Source organism: Gastrolobium bilobum, unplaced genomic scaffold (assembly GCF_033153095.1).
Source record: "Gastrolobium bilobum isolate Gb01-03AN ecotype WA unplaced genomic scaffold, APGP_CSIRO_Gbil_v1 utg8591, whole genome shotgun sequence".
Lineage (NCBI taxonomy): Eukaryota > Viridiplantae > Streptophyta > Magnoliopsida > Fabales > Fabaceae > Gastrolobium > Gastrolobium bilobum.
Genome location: NW_026897887.1, coordinates 332,435 through 357,038, shown reverse-complemented (window position 1 = coordinate 357,038; position 24,604 = coordinate 332,435). Strand labels below are relative to the sequence as shown.

At 32.2% G+C, this 24,604-nt stretch overlaps 2 protein-coding genes across 2 annotated transcripts; both read right to left on the bottom strand.

Annotated features, from left to right (window-relative positions):
• On the bottom strand, nucleotides 1-4,668 carry LOC133311217 (uncharacterized). The gene is made up of 9 exons (XM_061512232.1): nucleotides 4,339-4,668; nucleotides 2,669-2,791; nucleotides 2,324-2,585; nucleotides 2,140-2,236; nucleotides 1,511-1,643; nucleotides 1,259-1,416; nucleotides 1,044-1,167; nucleotides 575-640; nucleotides 1-66 (listed from the first exon to the last, which is right to left on the bottom strand). Exons 1-9 carry the CDS (start codon nucleotides 4,666-4,668, stop codon nucleotides 1-3), a joined length of 1,359 nt encoding a protein of 452 aa, XP_061368216.1.
• A 5,711-nt stretch (nucleotides 4,669-10,379) lies between these two features.
• LOC133311198 (protein DETOXIFICATION 43-like) lies at nucleotides 10,380-13,909 on the bottom strand. The gene is made up of 12 exons (XM_061512210.1): nucleotides 13,830-13,909; nucleotides 13,574-13,695; nucleotides 13,013-13,378; nucleotides 12,602-12,798; nucleotides 12,366-12,501; nucleotides 12,001-12,097; nucleotides 11,816-11,916; nucleotides 11,439-11,602; nucleotides 10,993-11,178; nucleotides 10,816-10,911; nucleotides 10,595-10,716; nucleotides 10,380-10,434 (listed from the first exon to the last, which is right to left on the bottom strand). Exons 1-12 carry the CDS (start codon nucleotides 13,907-13,909, stop codon nucleotides 10,380-10,382), a joined length of 1,722 nt encoding a protein of 573 aa, XP_061368194.1.
• Nucleotides 13,910-24,604: the final 10,695 nt, after the last annotated feature.

Sequence of the window (24,604 nt, the reverse complement as noted above, 5' to 3'; positions counted from 1 at the left end):
TTAGGTGTCACTTGCAAAAACACAGCGTTTATCAAATATATCAACATACCTTCCATAAGCGTGCATCTATTGTTTTGAACTAAACACAACAAAACATCAGAAAACATTTTGAATTCAATTAAGTCGCGATAAACAAAATGATTTAAACAGTTCACCATGTAACTCTCACAAAAAGGAAAAAAAAATACAGTAATCAGCATTGAAAAAAATATATAAGCAAATGACGTAAATAGATCTAGCACATTATCACACAGATCAACACATGATATTACGAAAAGAAAAAAAATATACATGCCACAAGATTGAATTATAAATATAGATTTGAAGATACATAACTCTTTTTCAAGCTTTATTTTCTTGGCTGTCCGAACAGCTGAAAAATTGAATTCTCCAGCAATGGAATCATGAGAATGGATCACTGGTGTCAACATTGTGAGAGAGATATCACCAATGTCAGTACTATCACAGGTCTGACTCTCAACATCCTATTAATATTTCGGTAAAAAAAAAATGAAGGTATGTCAAGTATGGACTTATGCATAACATAAAAATGTTCAAAAAAAAATTGTGTTACCGCAGCCTTTTCCGGTTCTGATGATCCAATTTCATTTTCGCGTGCATCCTCGAAATTTGCTTCATCCTGTGATATACAATAACCAACAATAGTCAACAAAATGAATTTGTAAAAATGGATACCCAACAGAAATAGAGAAGCAGCATACATTTGGATCGACGTTAGAGATAAGAGACTTAAGGAACGATGAGATTATGTTTTCGCTTATAAAAATTTTAGAAACTTGATACTTGGGCTCGTTGTATGAGTTCAAATCCTTTTGCTTGATATTTAGCTTGAACAACATGGACTTCTCATTCAAAACACTTAACTCTTCTGGAAATTGATCCAAATCCGCACCTTAGACAAAAAAAATAAAAATAAAAACGATCATCCAATATACAGCAAGAACAACATTGATAGCGCTTACATTAAATCCTCTACGCCAAAATATACATTATAAATATTTCATAGCAACAATAATACAAACCCTCTTGAAATGCAGCTCGCGCAATTCAGCAGCACTCATCCCCAGCAAAGACACATAGTCGCGATCAAACAGAAGAAATGATACGGAATCCGTGTTATCCACAACTCTTACCTGAACACTAAATCTATGCGTTTGCAAAATTGTATATCAGAAAAAAAAAAAATATATTAAGCTTACAGATTAAACATAATTTAAAAATTGATTAAAAACAATACCTCGGATAGTAATCTTTCCAATGTTTTTGGCAGTTCTTACAGTACCACTTTTCAAAATCCTCAAAAACAGAAAATGGACATTTTTTGCAAGACTTGTACCACCGGTTGTATTTGCTCTCAATAGATTTTATAGTCCCATACATGATACAAGTTGTAACCTTAAATGTAGCAATCGCAGGCAAACAATTAAAATCATTCACACAGACTTGATATTATTCAATAAATTTGAAGAAACAAAAATTCTATATTTACCTCGCCACAAAGCTTCACATCACTTATAGACTTCTTTTCAGTCTCCTTCAAAAAATCATTTTCGTAAGAATAGGATGACTGAGTAGACAACTGAGTCATCCGCAGACTACTCTCAACACCATCAGCCGAAAGACTATAGAGAGAAAATGGACATACAGTAAATGATTAACTAAATAAATTGTCAAATGAGTTTAAGAATAACAAACACACCATTTTTTGAACTCAACGATCTCTGGGATCTTCTAATCCATGACAATCCTCGTTGTATATTTTGTATTGGTTAACCCAAACTTACCTATCGAGTTGAGCATATAAAAAAAACCGAAAAGCAAAAAGAAAATGTGAATTAAACAGAACACAAAAGAATAACATATTGGAAAAAAAGATTGTTAAAATCATACCCCTAAAACATTTTATCCTGCCTAGCTGGACTATCATTACGTGATGAGGAGTGTCGCTGGCTGCCATAAAAGATTGGATCTCATCCACATAGTGCTCCCACAAAGTGCACTCCAGCTTGTGACCCCTTCATATGAGTTGCAGCCCAAACGTACAGTAATACACGAAAAATATAAGGGAACACAGCTCCAAAAAAAAAATAATCTTTTTAAATATTAAATTTACAATACCTGAGGTTGTCAAGCTCCAACATAATCATTTTGGTCTTCCTACCAGAAACCACACGTTCACAAACTTCACCAATCCCTGATACTAAACCAATGACGTCTACAAAGAAAAAAAGGGCAGCAAAGAGTTTGTTAACAAAAATCAAAAATTAAAAAACGAAAAAGACAGTAAGCACAATTATATTACCCACTAAATAAGGGGAGTTAGATGTTTCTTTCTCAACGATGTCATAATCAACAAAATCAAATTCACTCGCAGAAATATTAGAATCAACAATTGATCTAAGATCAGTCCTCAAATTGAAAGACAAACGATACTGATGCCTAGTTGGCCTGAACACGTCGTTATTGAATCCAACTCCAATTTTTTTTATAAAATAGCAGTCTCCTTCATGGATTTTCTTCCACACCGACAAAGAACCTTCGATAGTGGCGTGGATCCTACCACCCTACAAAAAAACACAGCGAGCTCAAAAAAAATGGTAGATTTAAAAATGCAAGAACCAAGATTTTAAAAACGCTAAGAACATACATGTTCATCCAATAAAACCATTTCAACGTTGTCGTCAAAATCTTTACGTTGAAAGTTAGGAACTTTCCAAGCCCGAACCACCTTCACCTTAATCCTCCAGTCCTCCTTGGCAGGACTGACATCCTTCAGAAAATCATATTTTGAAAACATATTGGTTAGACGATCAAGGACAGAACGAAGAAGTTGATTCTTTGAAGTTGTGTGTTGTAGCTGATATTAAGCTATTTTAAAATAAATGACGACAGTAGCAAGAAAACCGCAACGGAGAAAAAAAGATTTTAAAACGAAGACGAACAGCAGCAAGAAAATCAAAAACGAAGAATGATATGAAATGTGGGGGAAAAAAGAACGACTAAGAACAGAAAGGATGTGTTTTTGGACTGATATGGAAGCTAGAAAAAAAAAATAACACGAAGAACAGGAGAAAGAAGAAGATGTGAAATGTGGGGAACGACTAAGAACAATGAGAAGGCTTGAATATTTTGTTAAATGTTTAACAATTCCAATGGAAAAAGTAGGTGAACATTAATTGAGTTGTCAGTTTTTCAAATTTAAATTTTGAACTCCAAATTTAAAATTTGAAAATGAGATGAGCTGTGAGCCAATAAAAATGAGAACAAATCTACACCATTGATTTGAGATAGCAAATCGTGTCCATCGATTTTGAGTCCAGATTATAATTTCTTTTATAATTTTTTATTCCCTGAATTACCAAAGAAGGAAACTTTTTAAAATTGTGTAGTGTGAATGCAAAGCTGAAATTGAATGTGGAAGTGACACGTCAGTGGGGTTGCCAAAGAATGGGTTTGTCTTAGAATATAAGATAAGGACATTTTCGTTCGAAGTAACACTATTATCATGTTTCGTTTTATACTAAAAAAAACATTGGAGAGATAATTGAAGAGAGACAAAGGAAAAGAGAAATTTAATTATAAAGAAGGATATATAATAAATATAATACACAAATTTTGTGTAAAATGTAAAGCGGCCAAGAGATTGAACTTTTGAACTTACAGCTGAAGTAGACTTGGACTTTAAAATTTGTCTAAACCCCGTCTAAGGGCTTTTTGACCTTTTTACTCTTCATTAATTAATTAATAACTATGTTGCCCCTTATTCAAAACTATCCACCAATCTGTCCCTCTTTAATCGATTAAATGGTCAAAACAAGCAAAAATGATTAACTCAAGATTTAACGATTAAATCTCCCTCTTTAATCAATTAAGAGAGATATTTAATCGATTAAAACTTATATTTAATCGATTAAAACCCAATGGGTGCAGCTCAGTTGGTAACTTGGCGCTGAGTTAGTGGGGTTGGACATGTGTTCGATTCCTGCTGAATGCATTCTTGGGGAGGGGGCTGAACCTTTAGCCATCACTGATCCCCCGCACTCCGGATTAGTCACATAGCTGGCTCAAAGAGTCGAAGCTCGTGGGGATACCGGAGGGAGCCAACTCGCCTCAAAGAGGTAATTAGGGTTGGGTAACTCCAAAAAAATATATATATTTAATCGATTAAATATCCCAAATGAGTGTGAAAACATTGATTGAATGAGACAAACAAAGAAAACTCGTTGGTTCACTGCGTAGCGAGAACCAATCTTGATTCATTAACGCATTTGAGTTGTTTCCTGAATCTAAATTTTCACATAATGCTCGCCAAGTGACCTTTGGCTCCCAACTCAGACATGTCTCTACTTTAAGAACATCCCGAACTATGATTGGTTCATCTTTAATCCAACGTTGTTGGAAGAGAAATAGCCCTTCTTCTGACAGGTCACTTGACACTGGACAATATATGTTATTATCATTCGTGTCATCTCTAAAAGCAGCTCTTATCATAGATTTGCGGTTTAATATTGCTTCTTTCTGAAGAGTTTTGTGCTTAATTTTGCAAAAATTCTTCAGCATTTCACAAGTTTTGGCTTCCAACTTAGAAATCCATCCATTCGGAAGTATGGACTTCAGCTCCAATACATAGTCACCACAACCCCTCATTTCTTTTGGAGCACATCTAATACTTTCGTCACTGTTAGCATTTCAATTAGTATATATCTCAATAGTACCCTCTGAAGTCCCTAAATCACAATATACTGGTTGAGGATGACCACCATATAATGACCCTCACATTTATTTATGGATTTAATATTGAAGAATATTTAGAAGAAAAAGAAATAAAGTCACCTTTGATGAAAAATGAGTTAAAAGGACAGTTAAAGGGTAAAAATGCGGGTAAGAAAAGTTACCCGAAAAGTGAAAGTAAAGTTAGAAATATTAATAGAAAAATATTCTAGTCCAATGGGTAAAGTTTGGTAATGGATGGAGATGTGTAGATAGATAAACTTTTACCCAGTTGAATTTCACTTAACCTATATAAGTGGAATTTCTAAAGAAAATTACTATTCCTCCTTCATTTCTCTGTTCGTCTCATGCGCGTCTCTGTCTCTCTTTTTCTTTTTGTTCATGAATAGTAACTAAATCTTCCAAGGCTCATAACTTGAGCTAGAGACCTCCAAATCACTATGTTCCAAAGCTAAACTTGTGAGAAATTTCGAGAGGAATCCATTAGTACCAGTATTTTTGGGTGGGGTTCACTTTAGAGATAGATATTCTTCCCCTAAGATTTCAAATTTCATGGAAATTTGGGGTTTTGATGGAGATTGAAGCCATGGGAGCTTGAAGTAAGCTTTCCCCTTCGTTCTAGGTAAGTTTATGTTAAGAAATCCTAGTTTTCTTTGAGTTTTGAGGAATATTGAATTTAGGTTTCCGTTTTGAAAGTTTGGTTTGAATGAGCATGTTAGAGCTTGATTGATGCTTAGCTCATGTTGAGAAAAGTGTTTAGATGATAATTTTAACGGTGAAAATATATTCAGAAAATTAAAGATATCGTATTTTTGAATAGTGTCGTATACGTGAATAGTGATGTATACATGAATAGTACTATAGAGATGAACAGTACCGTACATATGATTTGATGATGGAATAATATTCTAAGGTGTATGAATTTTCGCTTTGGTGAAATAAAAAAAGAAAATAAGGTAGCTCCTTTGTATAACCTTAAAATTAATTTTGGGCCATTTTCAAAGGAGGTATACATTTGGAGTTACTGTTTCGCCAAGTGAGAACACTTTTATGCGTAAAATAAATTATATAGGTGGCTAAGCTTGGGTTTAGGCACTAGACAAAGAGAAATCTTATAGCTCCTTTGTAATGGGCACTTTGCCTTAAATTGGGAAAAATAGGCTTTTATGTGCTAAGAGGAGTAATGAGTGTTCTAAAGGCCTTTTGGGACTATCCTAAGACTAAGTGAATATGTGGAATTTTGTGAGGATTTGTTGAATAAAGAACCACTCACTCATGGCCTAATATGATTAAGTAAAAAGAAAACTGGTTATGACTTGTGTATTGGCATAAATGTAAAGAAACAAAAGTAAATAATAAAGTGTATGTCTTGTAACTATATGGCATTGTAGTATTTTATTGAGTTTTGTTTTGGATTCTTTCTCTAGGTGTGCCTAGGGACTGAGCGCGTTTGGATTCCTTTGGAGCTAAATAGGTAACTTGTGTTACAAGTGAGCAAATTGTTAAAGCTTCAAAAGGTAAGCTCTATGTTTAAGGAGTCTTTTCCTACTTGAATGCTCCACCATGGTTAATGGACTATGGTTGGATTGTATGACTGTATTTGATGCTTTGTATAGATGCATTCATATAGAGCTATTTGATAATATGATTTGTGATGTTCCGATGTGATTTATGTAATGATCTTTGGCTATTGATTATATGTGTGCACTGATGTCTGCTTGTGGTCCTCCCTTGGGACTGATTATGTATACCTCTGATATATGTTTGGTTCCACTCAGGGTCCTCCCTTGGGAACACATGCACTGATTTTCGCTTGGGGTCCTCCCTTGGGATTGACTTGTTATATGTTGAGTTTCGCTTGGGGTCCTCCCTTGGGAACACGTGCGCTGATTTCCGCTTGGAGTCCTCCCTTGGGAATGACTGCGTACATCTCTGATAAGATATGTATATATATGTTTTGTTCGGTTATGTGATGCCTTGTACACCTCTGATATGTGTGGTTCCGCTCGGGGTCCTCCCTTCGGAACTAGGGGTGTTCGCGGTCTGGATTGGATCGGTTTTGAAAACAAAAATCATCTGATCCAATCCCTTCGGTTTGACCATGTAATCATCCATTCGGTTTGGACTTTTTTTTAAATCTGATCCGATCCAATCCAATTTTTTTCGGTTTGGATTAGATCGGTTTTTGGTTTTTTGAAAATCCTAAAATTTATTTTATGCAGATAACATCTTTTGTATATATATTGACTTTGTAAAAAAAAATTGAAATACAAAAGCATCAGTAAACGATAATATAGTTTCTTTTTTTGGGGAACAATGAGATATGAAGCTCTACACAGATGAAACTTTGTTGATGAGATGTGACTAGATTTTTTCTTAGGTTTAGTTGATGGGTTAATGGGTCTTGAGTTTATAAATTTTTGGATTGTGATTGGAGAAAGACCAAAGTAAGTAGAGAAAAATTAATATATTGAATCGGTTTGGATTGGATCGGTTTTCATTAAGCAATTCGAAAACCGATCCAATCCAATTAAAAGTTGCAGTTTTTTTCGGTTTGCAATTTTTCGATTTTCAGTTTGTTCGGTTATCAGATTTTCGGTTCGGACACCGCAGTTTGAATCGGTTTGGATAGGTTGATGAACACCCCTATTGGGAACATGCGCGCTGAGTTCCGTTTGGGGCCCTCCCTTGGGAATGACTACGTACATCTTTGATATGATATGTTTTGTTCTGATGTGATTACTGTGATGATTTTTGTAAATGGGTTTATATGCATTGATTTTCGCTTGGGGTCCTCCCTTGGGATTGTCTGTGTACACTTCTATTATGATATTTATTACGTGCGCTGAGTTCCGTTTAGGGCCCTCCCTTGGGAATGACTGCGTACATCTCTGATAAGATATGTGTATATGCTTTGTTCAATTTTGATATTTGCTTATATGATATCGTGTATATTATGTATCTGACCTCCATGCAGGAGTGGGCCCAGGGTTTGGAGAATTCTCTATAAACTTGGAGCTTACTGAGATTTGTTATCCCACCCCTTCTTGGGGACATTATTTCAGATGTTCAGATTCCCGGTGAGCCCTCAAGAGGCAGGGACACGACTCGTGGCTAGAGGGTTTGTGACGGACCAGATTTTTGAGTAGCCGTAGGCTACTGATACTGGGTGGATATTTTGTTGTTTCAGTATTTTGTTATTTTGGGAACATGATGTCTGATCCATTCCTTGTATATGGCCTGTATATGTTTCGTACATGTCTTTCAGTTTGATGCATGTACATTTTTGAGTAGACGGTGATGTTACACACCATGCATATACTCACTGCCCTTATTAACATATTCAAACTTCAGTTCAGACCGAGGTGAAATACTTCCATTTCGTATTTCTTCACAGCAAGTAAGACATATTTCAAATGAACATTTGGGACAGCCAAAACTTAATCATTATAGTAAACTAAACCTTAATTATCCCCTTTGAACGTAGCGAGTTTTCCTTGTTTGTCTCATTCAATCAATGCTTTCATGTTCATTTGGAATATTTAATTGATTAAATATAAGTTTTAATCGATTAACTATTCAAGTTAATCGATTAAAGAGGAAGATTTAATCGATTAAATCTTGAGTCAATCATTTTTGCCTATTTTTACCATTTAATTGATTAAATATTCAAGTCAATCGATTAAAGAGGGACATGTTGGTAGATAGTTCTGAGTAAAGGAAAAAATAATTATTAATTAATTAATGAGGGATAAAAAGATCAAAAAGCCTCATCTAAGTCCCAACACTTGTTTTTTAAAATTAAAAAAAAAACTGATATACCAAAACTAGAGTTTGTGGCTTTAGTCGTTTGATTAGGCAAAGTAAACCTAAGGTCAACTCAGGTGATGAAAAAGGACAAAAGTGTACTAGCATCTATACCTAAATGGTTGCTAGTACTTCCATTTCGTATTTCTTCTCAGCAAGTAAGACAGATTTCAAACGAACATTTGGGACAGTCAAAACTTAATCATTATAATAAACTAAACCTTAATCATCCCCTTTGAACGTAGCGAGTTTTCCTTGTTTGTCTCATTCAATCAATGCTTTCATGTTCATTTGGAATATTTACTTGATTAAATATAAGTTTTAATTGATTAAATATTCAAGTTAATCGATTAAAGAGGAAGATTTAATCGATTAAATCTTGAGTCAATCATTTTTGCCTATTTTTACCATTTAATCGATTAAATATTCAAGTTAATCGATTAAAGAGGGACATGTTGGTAGATAGTTCTGAGTAAAGGACAAAATAATTATTAATTAATTAATGAGGGATAAAAAGATCAAAAAGTCCCATCTAAGTCCCAACACTTGTTTTTTTAAATTAAAAAAAAAAAAATAACTGATATACCAAAACTGGAGTTTGTGTCTTTAGTCGTTTGATTAGGCAAAGTAAACCTAAGGTCAACTCAGGTGATGAAAAAGGACAAAAGTGTACTAGCATCTATTCGTAAATGTTTTTTTAATAATTCTGTGGGTTATAATTAATGGGGCAGGATATTCTTACACCGGTGTAAGAGTTACAAGTCTTACACTCAATCTTGACCATTGATCCACTTGTATCCAATGGCTCACGTTATTAAAAAATTTGAGCCTTTAGATATAAGTGGGATCAACGGACAAGATTGAGAGTGTAACTTACACTGGTGTAAAATAATCCTGACCAATAATTAATTATACTTTTTCTACGTGTGATATATTATGGAAGTCCACTTAATTTACGTGATTTTTTATTTCGAATTATATATATGTGTGTGCGCGCGTGTGTAATAATGGTTAGTGTGAGTAGCGTTGTATGTCTTAACCCTAAGCATTCACAAAATGAGGCCCAATTGTTTCATAGCTTATCACATCCAGGGCCATTAATGAATGCGAATTCATGGCTTATTACATACAGAGGAAACCCTAGCCTTTCAAGTATTTGGGGATTTTCAAGTAAGCACAACAATTCTTCGGGATCAATAATGATGTATTTAACAAGTAAGTTTGAAATTTGCTGTTTAAAATTTATATAATTCTAATTTATTTACTTCAGTTTGGTGTACAACCAAAATTTTTTTATTAGACATGATTGTATATTTTAGAATTGAATTTCTTTTTATCCTTGAATATGCAAATTTTTCTGATTGGATATTTTTCAAGAAATTAAAACCTAGTAAATACTATAGGGCTTTTATAGATTATAAAATTGTAAATATATTGACATGACTTGAATTATACTTTTGTGCACTTCAAAGAAAGAAATTTAAAATCAAAGTTTTGTTCATCATAAGAAAGACAAATATTCAATCAGTTGTATCAAAATGATGTTAATTTCCATAATAAACTAATATATGTATAAATTATGACAAGCCAAAAAAATAAATAACTAAACAAGTTTTCTTTTGTATTTTAATTTTTGAAACCAGAAATCTGTTTTCAATTATTGAAAACAAAGACTCTGCTATATGGAGCAGTTCAAGATATAAGATTGACTACAGTAGTGAGAAGTAATCACGTCTTAAAAAAGAGAATTGATCCTAAATGACGAAGAGTGCTACACAACATGCACTGCTCAACAATGAAATTTTCTTTGTTAGATGTCATCAAGGCAATGAGCGGTCTCTGAGAAAACGCCAAGGTCCTGTTCCTGTTCCCATCCTGCATATGCATTTAACTTGCTTGTAAACCATGGAAGATAGAATCATAAAATCTTTGAACCAAAAGGACCATAAATGATTATAAGAATATCTCGTTAAGAAATGTTTTCCAAGTTCAGTTTTCAAAGTAGTTGCTTGCTTTTAACATGAGGAAACATTACCTCCATACACCAGCAAGCATGCGAAGAGTCATATATATGCTTAGTCCAATCCATATCCCAATGTAACCTTTTCTCTGGTAAAGAAGAAATAATGAAGCAATAGTTGCTATTGACACCAACACCTGAAAGAAAGAGCGTAGGAAATTACTAAAAAAATTTGGATAGATATTATACATGATGAAGAAAAAAACAAGAGAGGAAAAAAAGGCATGCGAACTTGCCAAGGAGTAAGCAGAATAAGCAAAATCAGATGCCCCATAGTTCACACCATCGAAGACGAAAGCTAATGTATTGATTGGTTGTGTAGCAGCAACAAACTAGTGGGATATATAAAATTAGTTGATAATCACACATAAAACATTATTGAATCCACACGAAGTTCAAGGAATATAATATACCGGGACACCTATTCTGATAATGTGCACAACAAGAACACTTTTGGAGAATAGTCCAGCTCCAAAGTACAATCCAACTCCAACTAGAGAGAGCCCCACTCCTAAAACAAAACCCATCTGTAGTGTCCTTGTTGCAGTAGCAGTCACTTTGTCATAGTCTTTCTCAGCAAAGGAACATGCTAGAATAGCCTGTGTGCCAGGAAAACTTATCAGTAATACTCATTTGAAATTTTTAGAACAAATAGTTTAAAAACCACTACTCATTTAACCCGACTAGCGAGTCGGGGTGAAGGCAATCTTTGTACGCAGCCTTACCCTGACATAATTGCAAAGAGACTGTTTCCTGGATTCGAACCCATGACCTTTCAGTCATGAAAGAACAGTTTTACCACTGCTCCGGTTTGCCCCCTTTAGAACAAATAGTTTGAGAAGAAAAAATGTTTTTGTACCTGAACAGCAACAGCCAAACCATCAGCAAGAAGGGATGATGTCAACCAGACCTGTAGGCAGGTTTGGAATGCAGCCATAGGAATTGAACCTAACCTTGCTGCCAATGATGCTGCTAAGGTCACACAGAATGTCACTGCTAATACTTTGGCCAATAGCAGACTTCCTATTGAAATTGAAAATAAATTCCAGCATAAATAAAATCTACCATAATATAGGATCAACATATGTTTGATTACTAACTATGCTTCTATTTGAGTACAGTCTAGATGACCATTTTTATCTCTCTTTTCTATTTTTTATTTTTAATAAAGGAGAGTTAGATTTCGATAATAATATAGGTAACTAAGATGTCTTGTTAAATGCTCCTCCACTATACCGTATTTAAGAAACCTGACAATCTGCAAATCCTTAACGCTTGGAGATAGGAGATCCACTTTTTTCACTAATATCAATAAGAGGGAAAATGCCATCATGTACCTAAAAGGATCATCATCTTGTAAGTAAAAGTTTTAAAAACAAAAACGTTTGAACATTATTAGGACATAAAAGAGTAAGACTTACTGAGAAAGCACATGTGAAATGGCTGCACCTCTAATGCCCAATTTGCAGTAAAAAATGAGTATTGGGTCCAAAGCGATATTCAATGCATACCCCGAAACTAAATAAAACCATATACACAAACAAACCAAGTTAGGGAAAATGTTGGTGAATTTGAAAACAAAAGGCCTCCCATTACTTCTTATTTGGAGTTCCATCTGTTTTTTATTTTTTTTCGCAAGTTCAATTAAACAGTTGAAACCAATTCACATTTTTATGTATAACTCCACTAAATCTGACTTGCAAGCTTAAATTTATGGCTTTTTTATGCTCTCACAATGTATCTCTAATTAGGCATTATTCTAAGACAATGGATCATTTTAACCAACCAATAACATATAAAGGAGTTGTTGTGTCCTTGAACCCTCGAAAGATTCCTTGCATGGCCACGGAGAGAAGCATTGCAGGAGCACCTAAGGATCTCAATCTCAAGTACTTGACTGCTGGGATTAGCATAGGAGAACCCTACACAAAGGAAAAATAGCTCCACTTGGTAAAAACTTAGACAAATGTATTCTATATAAGCAAATTATGTGACATATACTCTGTATAATGAGATACCTACATGTTTAAGACCCATCGCACTTAATAAAGGTTTGGTTGCAAATATAAGGGTAGCAGCTTGAAGGAAGCCAAGTATTGTGCCAAAAAGTAGTGCTGTCGATGCTGAAGCAATGTGTCGCTTCTTCGTTCTAGCTTTCATCCCTCTCTTATTATCACTACCAGTAACAGAGTAAGACTTGCATATATTTCTATCGGCATCTGATAAGGAAATCAATTGTTATTGAATTAAAATATTAGGACAACCAAACTTTCAATGCATTCATTTCCCTCAACTCATATATCAATGACATGATATCTAAGGTTGATCACAATGGATATCCTACCCTTAAGTATGTGGTCATGAGTTAGAAAATTTTCGTAACAACACGGACATGTATAGACAGAAAGCCAGAAAGGGACAGAGAGAAAGTACCATCTTCATTATTTGTCTCATTTTTCAATGTGCCATTCGTTTCCATATTCTCAGGTACAAATCTTTTTGGCATGAGATCGTTTCTATCACCATTAGCAGCAAAAGATTCTGTTGGAGTCTTATTATTCTCTTTGGATGCACATTTTTCTATGTCTTGAAGCAAATGATCATCCGGCATTACTTCATTTGATTTGCCCTTGATGTTTTCATTGAACTGTTTTTCCGCTGCTGTGGTATTGATTTTTTCAATAGTATCTTCCTCAGCTACAAAGGAAGTTGTAATACTGACCAAAGGGAATATGGTAATCTTTGAAGCTTGGTTGAACAAGGCAATGGAAACTCCTGCAGCAGCAAGTTCCTCCGGCGCTATACAAATGAAAAATTAAAAGTGAGCTTAAAAAGCTAGAGTACTAAAATGATTCATGTTACAATTACAGCTTGCAACTAGCATCACTCAGTATGAAGGAACAATTGGTGAAGCCAAAGCAGAAAACCATGACAATTGTAAATTACATGTGTGTGTTTCTTTTGTGCAAGCATTATAATGACAAGGAAAAGTACCCAAGTGGCCCATGAATGCTGTGTCTATCAAGGAAGCAAGGGGATCAGCAGCAACAGCCAGTGCAGCGGGGAATGCAATCCCTAGTATCTCCTTAGCAAGGGAATCCATCTTGAAAACAAGTCTACATTCACATTAATTGAACCAAATATTTAGTTTATGGTATAATATGTCACGTTATATATTTTTAGTAAGCATATATGATATATGGCATTGCTTCTCCAAATAAACACTGATCAAATAATAACGTATAGGTACCTTGCATCTTTGAAGAAAACTGTGAGAGGCAAGTTCCACTTGTTCTTGGGTGCATTTTTTGAGCTACCATTCTCGTCCATGGTATCTGAAATCTTAGATAAGAACTCAATCAAAAGAGGATGATGCAAGGGAAAGTTCTTCAGGTCGGTCAATTTTTGTACCTTCAAAATAAAGAAGAAACATTTATGATATTGATCACGATGCAAGAAACACAAACTTGGCTCTTACAGAATAAATCAACTAGATAGTGTGTTACCTTGCTAGCATTGAAAGATCACAAGGCAGGTGATGTATTTATATAGTCCTTGCAGATATCGAAGAGCCAAATGTCAATCAAAATGTCACTGTCATCCCCAAGTTCAGTAGTATGAGAATCTACGCAAACTTCATCACATTTACTAATCACACCTTCCATCTCTATACCTCATGGACTTTCACATTTTCACCACCTTCATTTACATCATATTCATTTTCACCTTCCATTTAAGTGCAGGATGTTTTGAGCAATGATATTCCCAACAAAATTGGAATAGGATTGATCTTTGTATCGCCTTCCACTCTCAAGCACTTCGGAATAGTATTCCAAGTTGTTCATGTTTGGTACAAATTTTTTAAAAATTCACCATTTGCCCATGATTTCTAGTTTCTTTGAAAATTGTGATGAAAAACAGTCTTAAAATACCACTTCACATGTGCTATTTTGAAATTATCCTAAAAATGAAAAAAGAAGCTCAAAGTAAATGACGAAAATGACCATCTTCTAATCCTATTCATGTACTGTGCAATATTATTTAATTAAAGATTGCTTTCGTAATTTCACTTCATTTTTTCTAACAATATTTTTTCTTCAACCAAACATAAACTAATTTTTCCATTAATAATTTGACCTATCAAATAATTTTTTTTAACTTCCCAAAAAACTCATTTTTCCACCATATTTTCAATAATTATAATTCATTGGTAAAAAAAAAAAATTCTCCGGTGTCAAAGATTCCCTTAACATTTATGAAGTCAGGCTTTTTCACCCTTTTGCCCCTTATTAATTAATTAATAACCATTTTGCCCCTGATTCGAAACTATCTACCAATCTGCCCCTCTTTAATCGACTACCTTGCATTTTTAATCGACTAAACGGTTGTTGGGAGATTTAATCGACTAAATCTCTCTACTTAATCGATTAAAATCATACTGACTTATTTTTTTTTTTGTAAAATATGAAGATTTAGTCGACTAAATAGGGAGATTTAGTCGACTAAATCTCCCAGCAGCCATTTTTTGTCTGTTTTGGTCATTTAGTCGATTAAAAATGCAAGGTAGTCGACTAAAGAGGAGCAGATTGATAAATAATTTCGAATCAGGGACAAAATAGTTATTAATTAATTAATAAAAGGTAAAAAAGTGAAAAAGCGTATGAAGTCAGCTAGGAATAGCAATTCATTAACCCGCACAAGAACATATTCTACATTTCCTCTAGCATATGCGTTAGTAAGGTCACCGAGTTGTTATCCTTGTATATACTTTAAAAAAAAAACTTTACCTATTGACTTATTGGGTTAGCTGACACCATTGACTTTAAGGACTAATTTGATGGAATAATATTGACATTTAATTATAATATTGACATTTATTTATTTATAAGTGGAGAACTAACCTAATGATTGATATTTCTTTGGAGAATTAATATCAAACATTTACTCATGATGTAACGTACCAGGACTCCAACACTACAGATTCTCTTTTCCTATTCAAACGATGATAGCATCAAGCTTAAGTTTTGGATTATTAGTTTTGCTGAAAACCAAACTTGGGGCTTGGACAAATTTTGAAGTCCAGGTCTACTTAGCCATAAGTTCAAATCTTCAATATCACTATTCGTCTATTCGATACGGTTTACATAAAAACATGTATTTATTATTTATCCTTCATTTTAAATTTCTCTTTTCCTTTGTGTCTGTCCAATGTTTTTTTAAAAAAAATTATGAAACCAACCACCATAACAATTTGACTTCGAAAGAAATTGCCCTTGGGGATAAAAGAAGCATCAAACTCATCTTGATTTTCCCTATGCTCATTAGACATTCAATTCTAAAAATCAAATATAATATTTACTCAATTACCATCAAGCTTAAATTCTTCATCCTTTACCAACAATTTACACAACGGTTTTGCAACTACATGTCCTAACAAAATATGAATACTATAAATAACCAATTCAACTCAAAAGTTTAAACTATTAGATGATATTACATTAATGATTTATATTATATATTTCTAATATGCTTCCTCACATGAGAGCTCATTGAGCTCAAAGGGTGGACAATGCATGTAAAGAACTAGGGTTGGCAAAAAACGAGCCAACCCGCCCAAAATGAGTCGGGTTGGGTTGGCAAAAATGAACTGCCAACCCGACCTGAGCCAGCTCAGGAAAAAACGGCCAGCTCGGGGGTTGAATTTTTTATATATATAAAAAAATACAAAATATAATATACAAAAATGAACAAAATTCACCCATGTTGTCATCACCTTTCTTCCTTCTCTAAACGTAAGTCACTGATCTTCTCATATCCCTGACATTTTTATATTATTAGGTTGTGTTGGCTGATGGCTCTGTTCGGTTCAAATATCTTACCCACTTAGTAACAAGTGGTTCTGATTGTTTCTTGATATTGGTGCAAATCTGTTGTAAAGAAAATTCGAAACTAGAATATTTTACTTTTATTTCTCATTTTGTAACCCTTTGTTTAAGCTGATGGAAACCACATAGCTGGTGCATTAATACTACATGTTCATTTAAATAGGCTAAAAACGACCCAACCAGGGCGCAATTTTCGAGCCAAGAGCTATTTTTTCAAACCAACCCACGAGCCATATTTTTGAGCCAACCCTAACCCAACTCGGGTCGGGTTGGATTTTCTGACTCGTCTTTGTTTTTTAGCCAACCCTAACCCGGCTCGTTTTTTTCGAATTGCATGCGGGTTGGACCGGGTTTGCCCGTTTTACCAACCCTATAAAGAACCAATTCACTTAAAAGCTTAAGTTGTTACGTGAAAATCCATCAATAGTTTATATACTTCTCTAACAAATACCGATAAGGGCAAGTGAAATTTGTTTTATCTTAGTCTGCTAGAGATATAGGAATTTGGTTATATCCTAAAGGGTTAAGTCCTTTAAAATGACACAAGTTATGTCCTTTTAGTGATTTACACAAAGTCTGACTGGTCAGACTTTGTGTAAATCTGAAAAATTACTTTTTTTAACTTTACACTGTAGTGATGTAACCGGGGAGAAAGAAAAAAAAAGCATCTTTCCAGATTTACACAAAATCTGACCAATCAGACTTTGTATAAATCACCTAAAAAAATAGAAGCTTATATCCTTTTAAAAGATACTTCTTTTTCCCTATCCTAAATAGTCATCCAAAAAACAATAGAATGCATTACCGGTCAATCTTTCCGGTCTCTAATCCATAAATGAAAGTGGAAAAATTATCCATAAATGGGTTCAATCAAGTAGGCAATGATGGTTGCTTAACTGGTTGAATCGAACATCGTATAGATAATAAAATCCTAGGCTTGTAGCATGCAACCTCCCCTCCCCCCTAAATATGTTCATCCCAAAAATATTCTATTCGGATTCCTGTCAACCCAAAGTTGATTACGAGAACTTCAGAAGTTGCTTCAATATATTTTTACTTTTAGGGAGTGTTTGGTATGAGTATTGTTTTTGGAATGATGGAAAAGTGGATGGAGAATATTTTTTAGCTATGTTTGGTATAAGGAAACCTAAAAAAAGCCAAGGAAAAAAAGTTACCGGTCATTCAAGTTTTGTACTAAACACAACTAAAAAATTATACCCTACAACACATGGTATTTTTTTTATCCATGAAATCAGAATCTGGTTTTAATGATTTGAGACAAAAATATCCTCTTGTAATATATCTACAAATGTGTAAGTAGACATCGCATAGAAGAGAAAGCTTTGTCGTCTTCGTCTGCACATCTACGCGTTGAGCATTCAGATTTCAAAATATTCACATTCCATTTTATAACATCGAATGCCATTTACAACATGCATGAAATCAAGCCTCCATTTTCTAGTGTAATGTTTTCCACAAACACTTAAACCACTATTACTCACACATTAGTCACACACCCTACCATGTTAATTGGTGTTGCATGCATTACCCACAACATCAAAAATTAAACTGTGGGAAATTAAAGACACAGAGAGAGAAGATCAGAGAAGAAAGTGAGTACATGTACACAGAGCTAAAATGAATGTCTACAATATTAAAAAATTATGGGTAAATTGGTAATTTATGTTAATATTCCCTTCAATATTTTGCAATCAACCAAATGTACCATCAGTAAAATTAACAAAAATTTTCCGGTAAAATTTTTGCCTACCAAACAACTTTTCGTTACTTTCCGGACTAAATAATTTATCACCATATTCTCAGAAATCTTTTTTCTCCAGGTAAAAAAAATATCTTCTATACCAAACGTCCCCTTACTTTTTTTAGTCACAATTCTTTCCTTTTTAATTATGTTTTTATGCTCATGAGGATTCTGAATTAGATACTTTAACTATTTTTTTTTTCCTTTCAAACTTGTTGAAAAAATTTACCCCAATTTTGCTATAACTTTTTTTTCTCTAATTTTTTAATTTTCTCACTTTTTTAGTTTCATTTATAATTTTCAGTGGACTGACTTGTTCTTAGATCAACACTAAAGGCCCAATGAGGAACTCCAATTTTCTAGGCCCTTGTAAAAACATGTCAACCGAGCCCAGTCGTAATTTGCATTATAGGCCCAGGGAGAGCTAGTCCATTTTATTTTTATTTTTCATGCTGTGGGGATACTCGAGCCGACAATTATGATTGATATTCCAAAAAAATAAGTATTGCTATAAAAATGTTGTATTTATAAAGCATACCCATTCCAAGTTTTGAGCAGAACATAGCTGATTGAGTTTCAGAATAGAACTTTCATCTGATCTAATACTCTTTTTATTTTTTTTCGGGTAGTCAAGAATCTGATCTGATACTCCACTTCATCCACACTATGTATCGGCATGCAGAGGTCATGCAAAAGGAGGGAGTGTTAGGTACGGAATATGCACATCTAAAACTGGAAATTTTCATTCAGGAAAAGAAGAGAGCTTATTTGATTACAAGAGTACAACATAAAAAGGCCAATACACACATTAAGCCCTATTTCTTCCCTAAGTTGTTATCCATATAAAAGAGTCTGTAAACTAAGGTTTGACATAAATAAAGCGACTACTTTACTTTTCATCTTCTTTGAGACACACATCATGTATCCTTTAGTGATTTAGTAAATCTATCAGTATGTATGACAATTCAGTCTTTTAAATAGTAAAAAAAAATTGTCAACTATGAGAGTGGAAATAGAATTTAAAAGAGATTATTTAAGAGGTATATTCTTTACGTACGTCAGTTTATACTTTCTGTTTAAGAAGAAATTGTATTTTTAATTTAAAAAACTTTATAACTAATAGATAAGTCTTTTTATAAATAAAAAATTTAAAAAGGCAAGCCCCGAAAGAAACAATTTTAATACTTTTTTAGAAATTAAAAAAAAATGGGAGGGGTTATATTGTGCATCACGTTAATTTTTCTACCCTTATTACCTTTTTGTTACCATTAGATTGGATTCAAATTAATGGCTCCAAACAACATAAAAAATAAACAATTACACTGGATAGCTGTTTTAATTTATCATATTTGGAGCCATTGATTTAGGAGGTGTATTGGATTAAGATTTAAAAAAAAAATAAGATAAAAAATCTTACAGATTTTAAAAGATATTTTAGAATTGGAGTGACTTTAAAAACTTTTTTAAAAGACTTTTTTTACAATCAAGATTTCATAAAATTGGTTTTTAAAGAATTTTAATAGAATTTATAACATTTAAAAGGACAATATGGATTTATAAGATTTTAAAAATCATATGAATTTTTAACAAACATTCAAAATTACAAGAGTCAATACAAAAGGGAAAGGTTATACTTACAACCTATTTTTGTTTACAATATTTTACAATCATATCTTTTTTTTTTTTGATAACATTACAATCATATCTTAACCGTTGATTTCCATCAATCAACGGTTATCATTTATTGCAAATTAAATATTAATTAATAAGTTTGATTTGCAAAAATAATAACCATTGATTGACAGAAATCAACAGCTGAGATATGGTTGTAAAAAGTTGTAAACAAAAAAAAGTTATAAGTATAATCTTCCCCATAAAAATAACAGAAATGCAATGAAATTAATAAAAAAAAAAAAGTAAAACCTAATATAATTTTCTCAATCAGTAAAACATAATATAATTTTTAACAAACATTCAAAATTACTAAATAACAACTTTTCACATATCTAATGATGGGTTGAAAATTATCTTCTTCATTTGGTATAAAAGCTATGAATATATGATTATAAGACCCAATTTTTTTTAATTATAAAAATAATTCTAAATTTACATATAGAACCTAAAGTTCATGATAAAATTTTGTTTGGAATTTTTTGCAATTGATCTTGAAAACCTTGAGGTTTTTAGAATTTTCTAACCATATGAATCTAAAATTTTGGGTTTAATTACATGAAAGTTTAGAAAATTTCTCAAAAAATTTTCAATCGATACATTGAAACTTTAAATTACTTTGGGGCTTTTGAGAAACAAGCTTTTAGTTATCTATTGACACAAAAATTGTTTGAAATCATTTCCTATAGTGAAGGAATTTTGTTAATGAATGTATTGTTACGAAATATAGGGTTCATATTAAGAAAGTTTCAATCTTTCTTTAAATTGATATTGTTTCATTGATGTAAGACGAAAATTGGTTTGAGGGTTTTAGTTCCCCTGTTATTTTTTCACTGTTTTATGTTATTTTTAATATAAAAATCACACATTTTTGTGCCAAAAAAAACCGCGACCCATAACTTGAAAAAACATTTTTTAAACTTCCAAAATTTCTCAAAATGGCTCAAAAATATGTTACTTTTGAGATATATTATATTAAAATCTCGTTGATTTGTTATTTTTAGGTTATTTTGTGATGAAAATCGTCCAAAAATATGCTTTTTTTTTAGTTTTGACGAAACTCTCATGGCGGAACCCAATTTCGAGCAGTCAACCTGCTAAAGGAAGAAGAAAACACTGCAATAGAAGAATATCAAGAAATCCTAGGGGTTGGGGTGAGATTGTGAGAGAGACATCCTATTTATATTTCTCACTAAAAATTCTCACGAAATCCAATCCAATAGAAAATTCATTAAAATCGTCGGGTTTTTTAATACCACAAGATTGTGATTCCATTGTTTAAAATTCTGATTGAATGCCAACGGATTTGGACGGATTCTAAAACAATCCTTTAAAATCATAATCGAATATCACGTGACTTTTTTACAATCCATTAAAATCTTAATCGAATACCAACGAATTTTTTTGTCCAAAAACAATTCATTAAAAATTTTTGATCTCAATCCAATACATCCCCTTAAATCAAATCCAATAGTAGAAAAAAAGTACTAAAGATGGGGAGATTAAAATGATAGACAATATAACCCCCGAAAAAAGTAATTTATTAAACAAAAACGTCATATCATGAAAAATTTGTTTAGAGTTCATATATTCGCATCCTAAATAAATTGCGAAAATATGTATTATAACTATGGATTTTATTTCTCTTATGTCACATAAGAGAAATTTTATCTCCTACTCTCACTTCGATTTTCGTGTTATGTTTTTTTTTCTCTTTTTTTTAAAAAAAAATAAAGTGGGTCCTACCATTTATTGTGAGAGTAAGAGAGAAGATTTATCTTATGTAACATAAAAAAATAAAATCCTATAACTATTTATGTACTGTAAAAGGAAGATTGTTTCCACATTCTTAATCTTACATATATTTTATGGGTTAAACATTTATTTTTGTAAGGACACGTTTTATCTTTTTAGTTTTTAATATTATGCACTATGGCATAATTATAATATGAAAATATTTTTTTTCTCTCCATGTCAGCTGAAGTGCTTGAGGAGAGAGAAAAAAAATAACTTTTAATATTATAACTCAGTACTACCCGTAATACATAGTGTTACAAACTAAAATGACACAACTTGTGTTCTTTAAAAGAACAAATCTTTTTCGCATATTTTATATAGGGTTTTATTTTTTCCTTTTAAAACACACATATTGTGTCTTTTTAATAAATTATAACTATGTACTAAGAGTAGTACATAATTATAATATCAAAATTATACATTTTTCCACTTTTCACATAAGTAGAAGAAAAAAATATATAACTTTAAAATTATAATTATGTACTACTCTTAGTACATAGTGATAATTTACTAAAAGAATGTAACTTATGTCCTTTGAAAAAAGACAAACAATTTCTCTTTTTATGTAACACTATTTGCAAATATAATATGCCAGTATAGGGAGAAAGAAGGTAACTGCACTCATAATCTAACTTAAGAAAAAATTATATATTTATATATATGAATCAATGTTATTAGACTTTGGTTCGGGCAGGTACAAGTCACTAGATCACTAGTTTAATTATATAACTCGATGATTATATATTAATCTATCATTTATATTAAAAAAAATATAAACATACTCAACTATTTGAAAAAAAATATACAAATTTCAAATATTTTAATATTAAAAATAATAAATCTCACATTGTTGTTCAATAAAAGATCAAACAAACATATAATGCTTGTGATATTGATGCTTTGGGTTTAGTCAATGATATCTCTAACTATAAATTAAGTTAAAATTACTAACATAATGTATAATTGAGATAATATTAATATTGTAAATATATAATTTATGTAAGTTAATAAATAACAAATTACTTAAATATATAAATTTTGATTTTTTTTGTTTGAATTTTTTTTTTTTTATGAACTAACCCGATTATTGGTTTTCACCAAAATCAACATAATTTCACCGATTCCAATGCTTGGCCAGTAGTGCTTGTCAATCTTGAACCAGGTCCTATATGCAATACGAGAATAAAATTTTCATAGGCTGATGAGTAGCTCAACGAAGTGGCATCGAAGTGCCACAGATGTGACATAAGTTCCACTCTCACAGATGCTACTTGTATAAAGCTGTAGATATACAGAGTAGCTAGCTAGGCACCACAAGTTACATAGTGACAACCAATGAACCTCATGTACAATAGCTAGATATGACATAAGCAATACACTCATCCTCTTATTGTGTTAATTACTTTTTTTCTAGGGAATAATGACTATTTTGTCACCGTTGGTCAAAAAAATTACTAGAATGCTATGTCAACAGTAAATTTTGCTAAAATATCACGTGACATATTTTGCTACACTGTGTAGCGAAATATGTGTACAAATAATTCGCTACACAGTATAGCGAAATATGCCACGTCAGAACAAAAAATGTCTCGTGTCAAAATTGTAGAAATTCGCTACCCTATGTAGCGAATTTCTTCAATTTTGACACATGACATTTTTGGTTCTGATCAGTCTGACGTGGCATATTTCGCTACATTGTGTAGCGAATTATTTGTACACATATTTCGCTACGCAGTATAGCGAAATATGCCACGTGACATTTTGGTAAAATTTACTGTTAACGTGACAGTCTGATAATTTTTTTGGCCAACAGTAACACTTTGGTCACTGTTCCTTTTTTTAGTCTAAAGTGTTAATTACTTTTAGAAATACTTAGTATTAATTATAAATATTTTATGATTTATGATGAGAAGTGCATCTTTACATTACCAAAAAGAATGGATGAATTTTAAAATACTTTTTCCAGTCTTTTATAGAATTATTTTTAAATGGATACAATTTATCTTCATTAGAGATGTCAAAATAGAATGAAGCTGGCTAGTTTGTCAATATCTTATATTTGGTCTTAATTCATTAGGATTTTTTTTGTGATAGGACTTATTTAAGCCTTGACCCTCCAAAACCCTATAATTTAATAGATGGAATTAAGGCTTATCTGCGACCCAAATTTTTTTCTTCATTAATTTTTTTTATTTAAAAGATAAAAAATATATAAATTTAAGTATTTATTAATATAAAATAAATTATATTCATAATATAAATAAAAATAAAATTTTCAGCACTAAATATTTCAATTCGATGATTACAAATAATTAGTTTAATACTATATATTCAATTTTTACCGTAGATAACAATTTCAAATACCAAAAACAAAATTTAAAATCAATGTTTCATTTTAATTATTTATTATTTATTGTCACTTACATGCTCCAAAAACTATTGCAATTGACATATTACTTCGACTATTGTAATTGACATAAAACCTTGTCACCACTGAGGCACTGACCTTCGTTCTTAGTTGTCACCAACATCCTCCAATCACTGTTGTCGTTGTGCTCTGCAGCTGAGAAATATTTAATATGCAGGTCAATTTATGATTTAGTGTTCCAAGTCAATTGAAAATTGATATTTTTTTATTTGCTTACGTGAAAAAGAAAAAACTTTTTTTTTTCTATAAGTGACAGCTCTTCAATAAAAGAAGTAAGTATATGTCAGAACTTCTATAAATAATCTCTTGCAATTGGCATCCTCCTGTAAGCTATCACAATCATTGCAACAGTCCTCTAATAAAATTATAATTTAAATCTTAATCATATTGTTATTCTTATGTCTCAATTCCTTTTTATCTCGAATTAAAAAACAATTCTCAATCAAATGCAATTGTGACAAAATTGAAATATTAAAATTATT

Excerpts from the sequence above, each read along its gene's own strand:
- LOC133311217 (XM_061512232.1), bottom strand. The coding sequence starts at position 4,668 with ATGAGGGGTTGTGGTGACTATGTATTGGAGCTGAAGTCCATACTTCCG. Across the intron at positions 1,644-2,139 it reads TTGGAGCTTGACAACCTCAG|TCTTTCGGCTGATGGTGTTG; the intron begins GTATTGTAAATT and ends TTCTCTCTATAG. Across the intron at positions 67-574 it reads CAGAACCGGAAAAGGCTGCG|ATGCACGCTTATGGAAGGTA; the intron begins GTAACACAATTT and ends TCAAAACAATAG.
- LOC133311198 (XM_061512210.1), bottom strand. The coding sequence starts at position 13,909 with ATGGACGAGAATGGTAGCTCAAAAAATGCACCCAAGAACAAGTGGAAC. Across the intron at positions 12,799-13,012 it reads TGAGACAAATAATGAAGATG|ATGCCGATAGAAATATATGC; the intron begins GTACTTTCTCTC and ends TTTCCTTATCAG. Across the intron at positions 12,502-12,601 it reads GTGCGATGGGTCTTAAACAT|GGTTCTCCTATGCTAATCCC; the intron begins GTAGGTATCTCA and ends TCCTTTGTGTAG.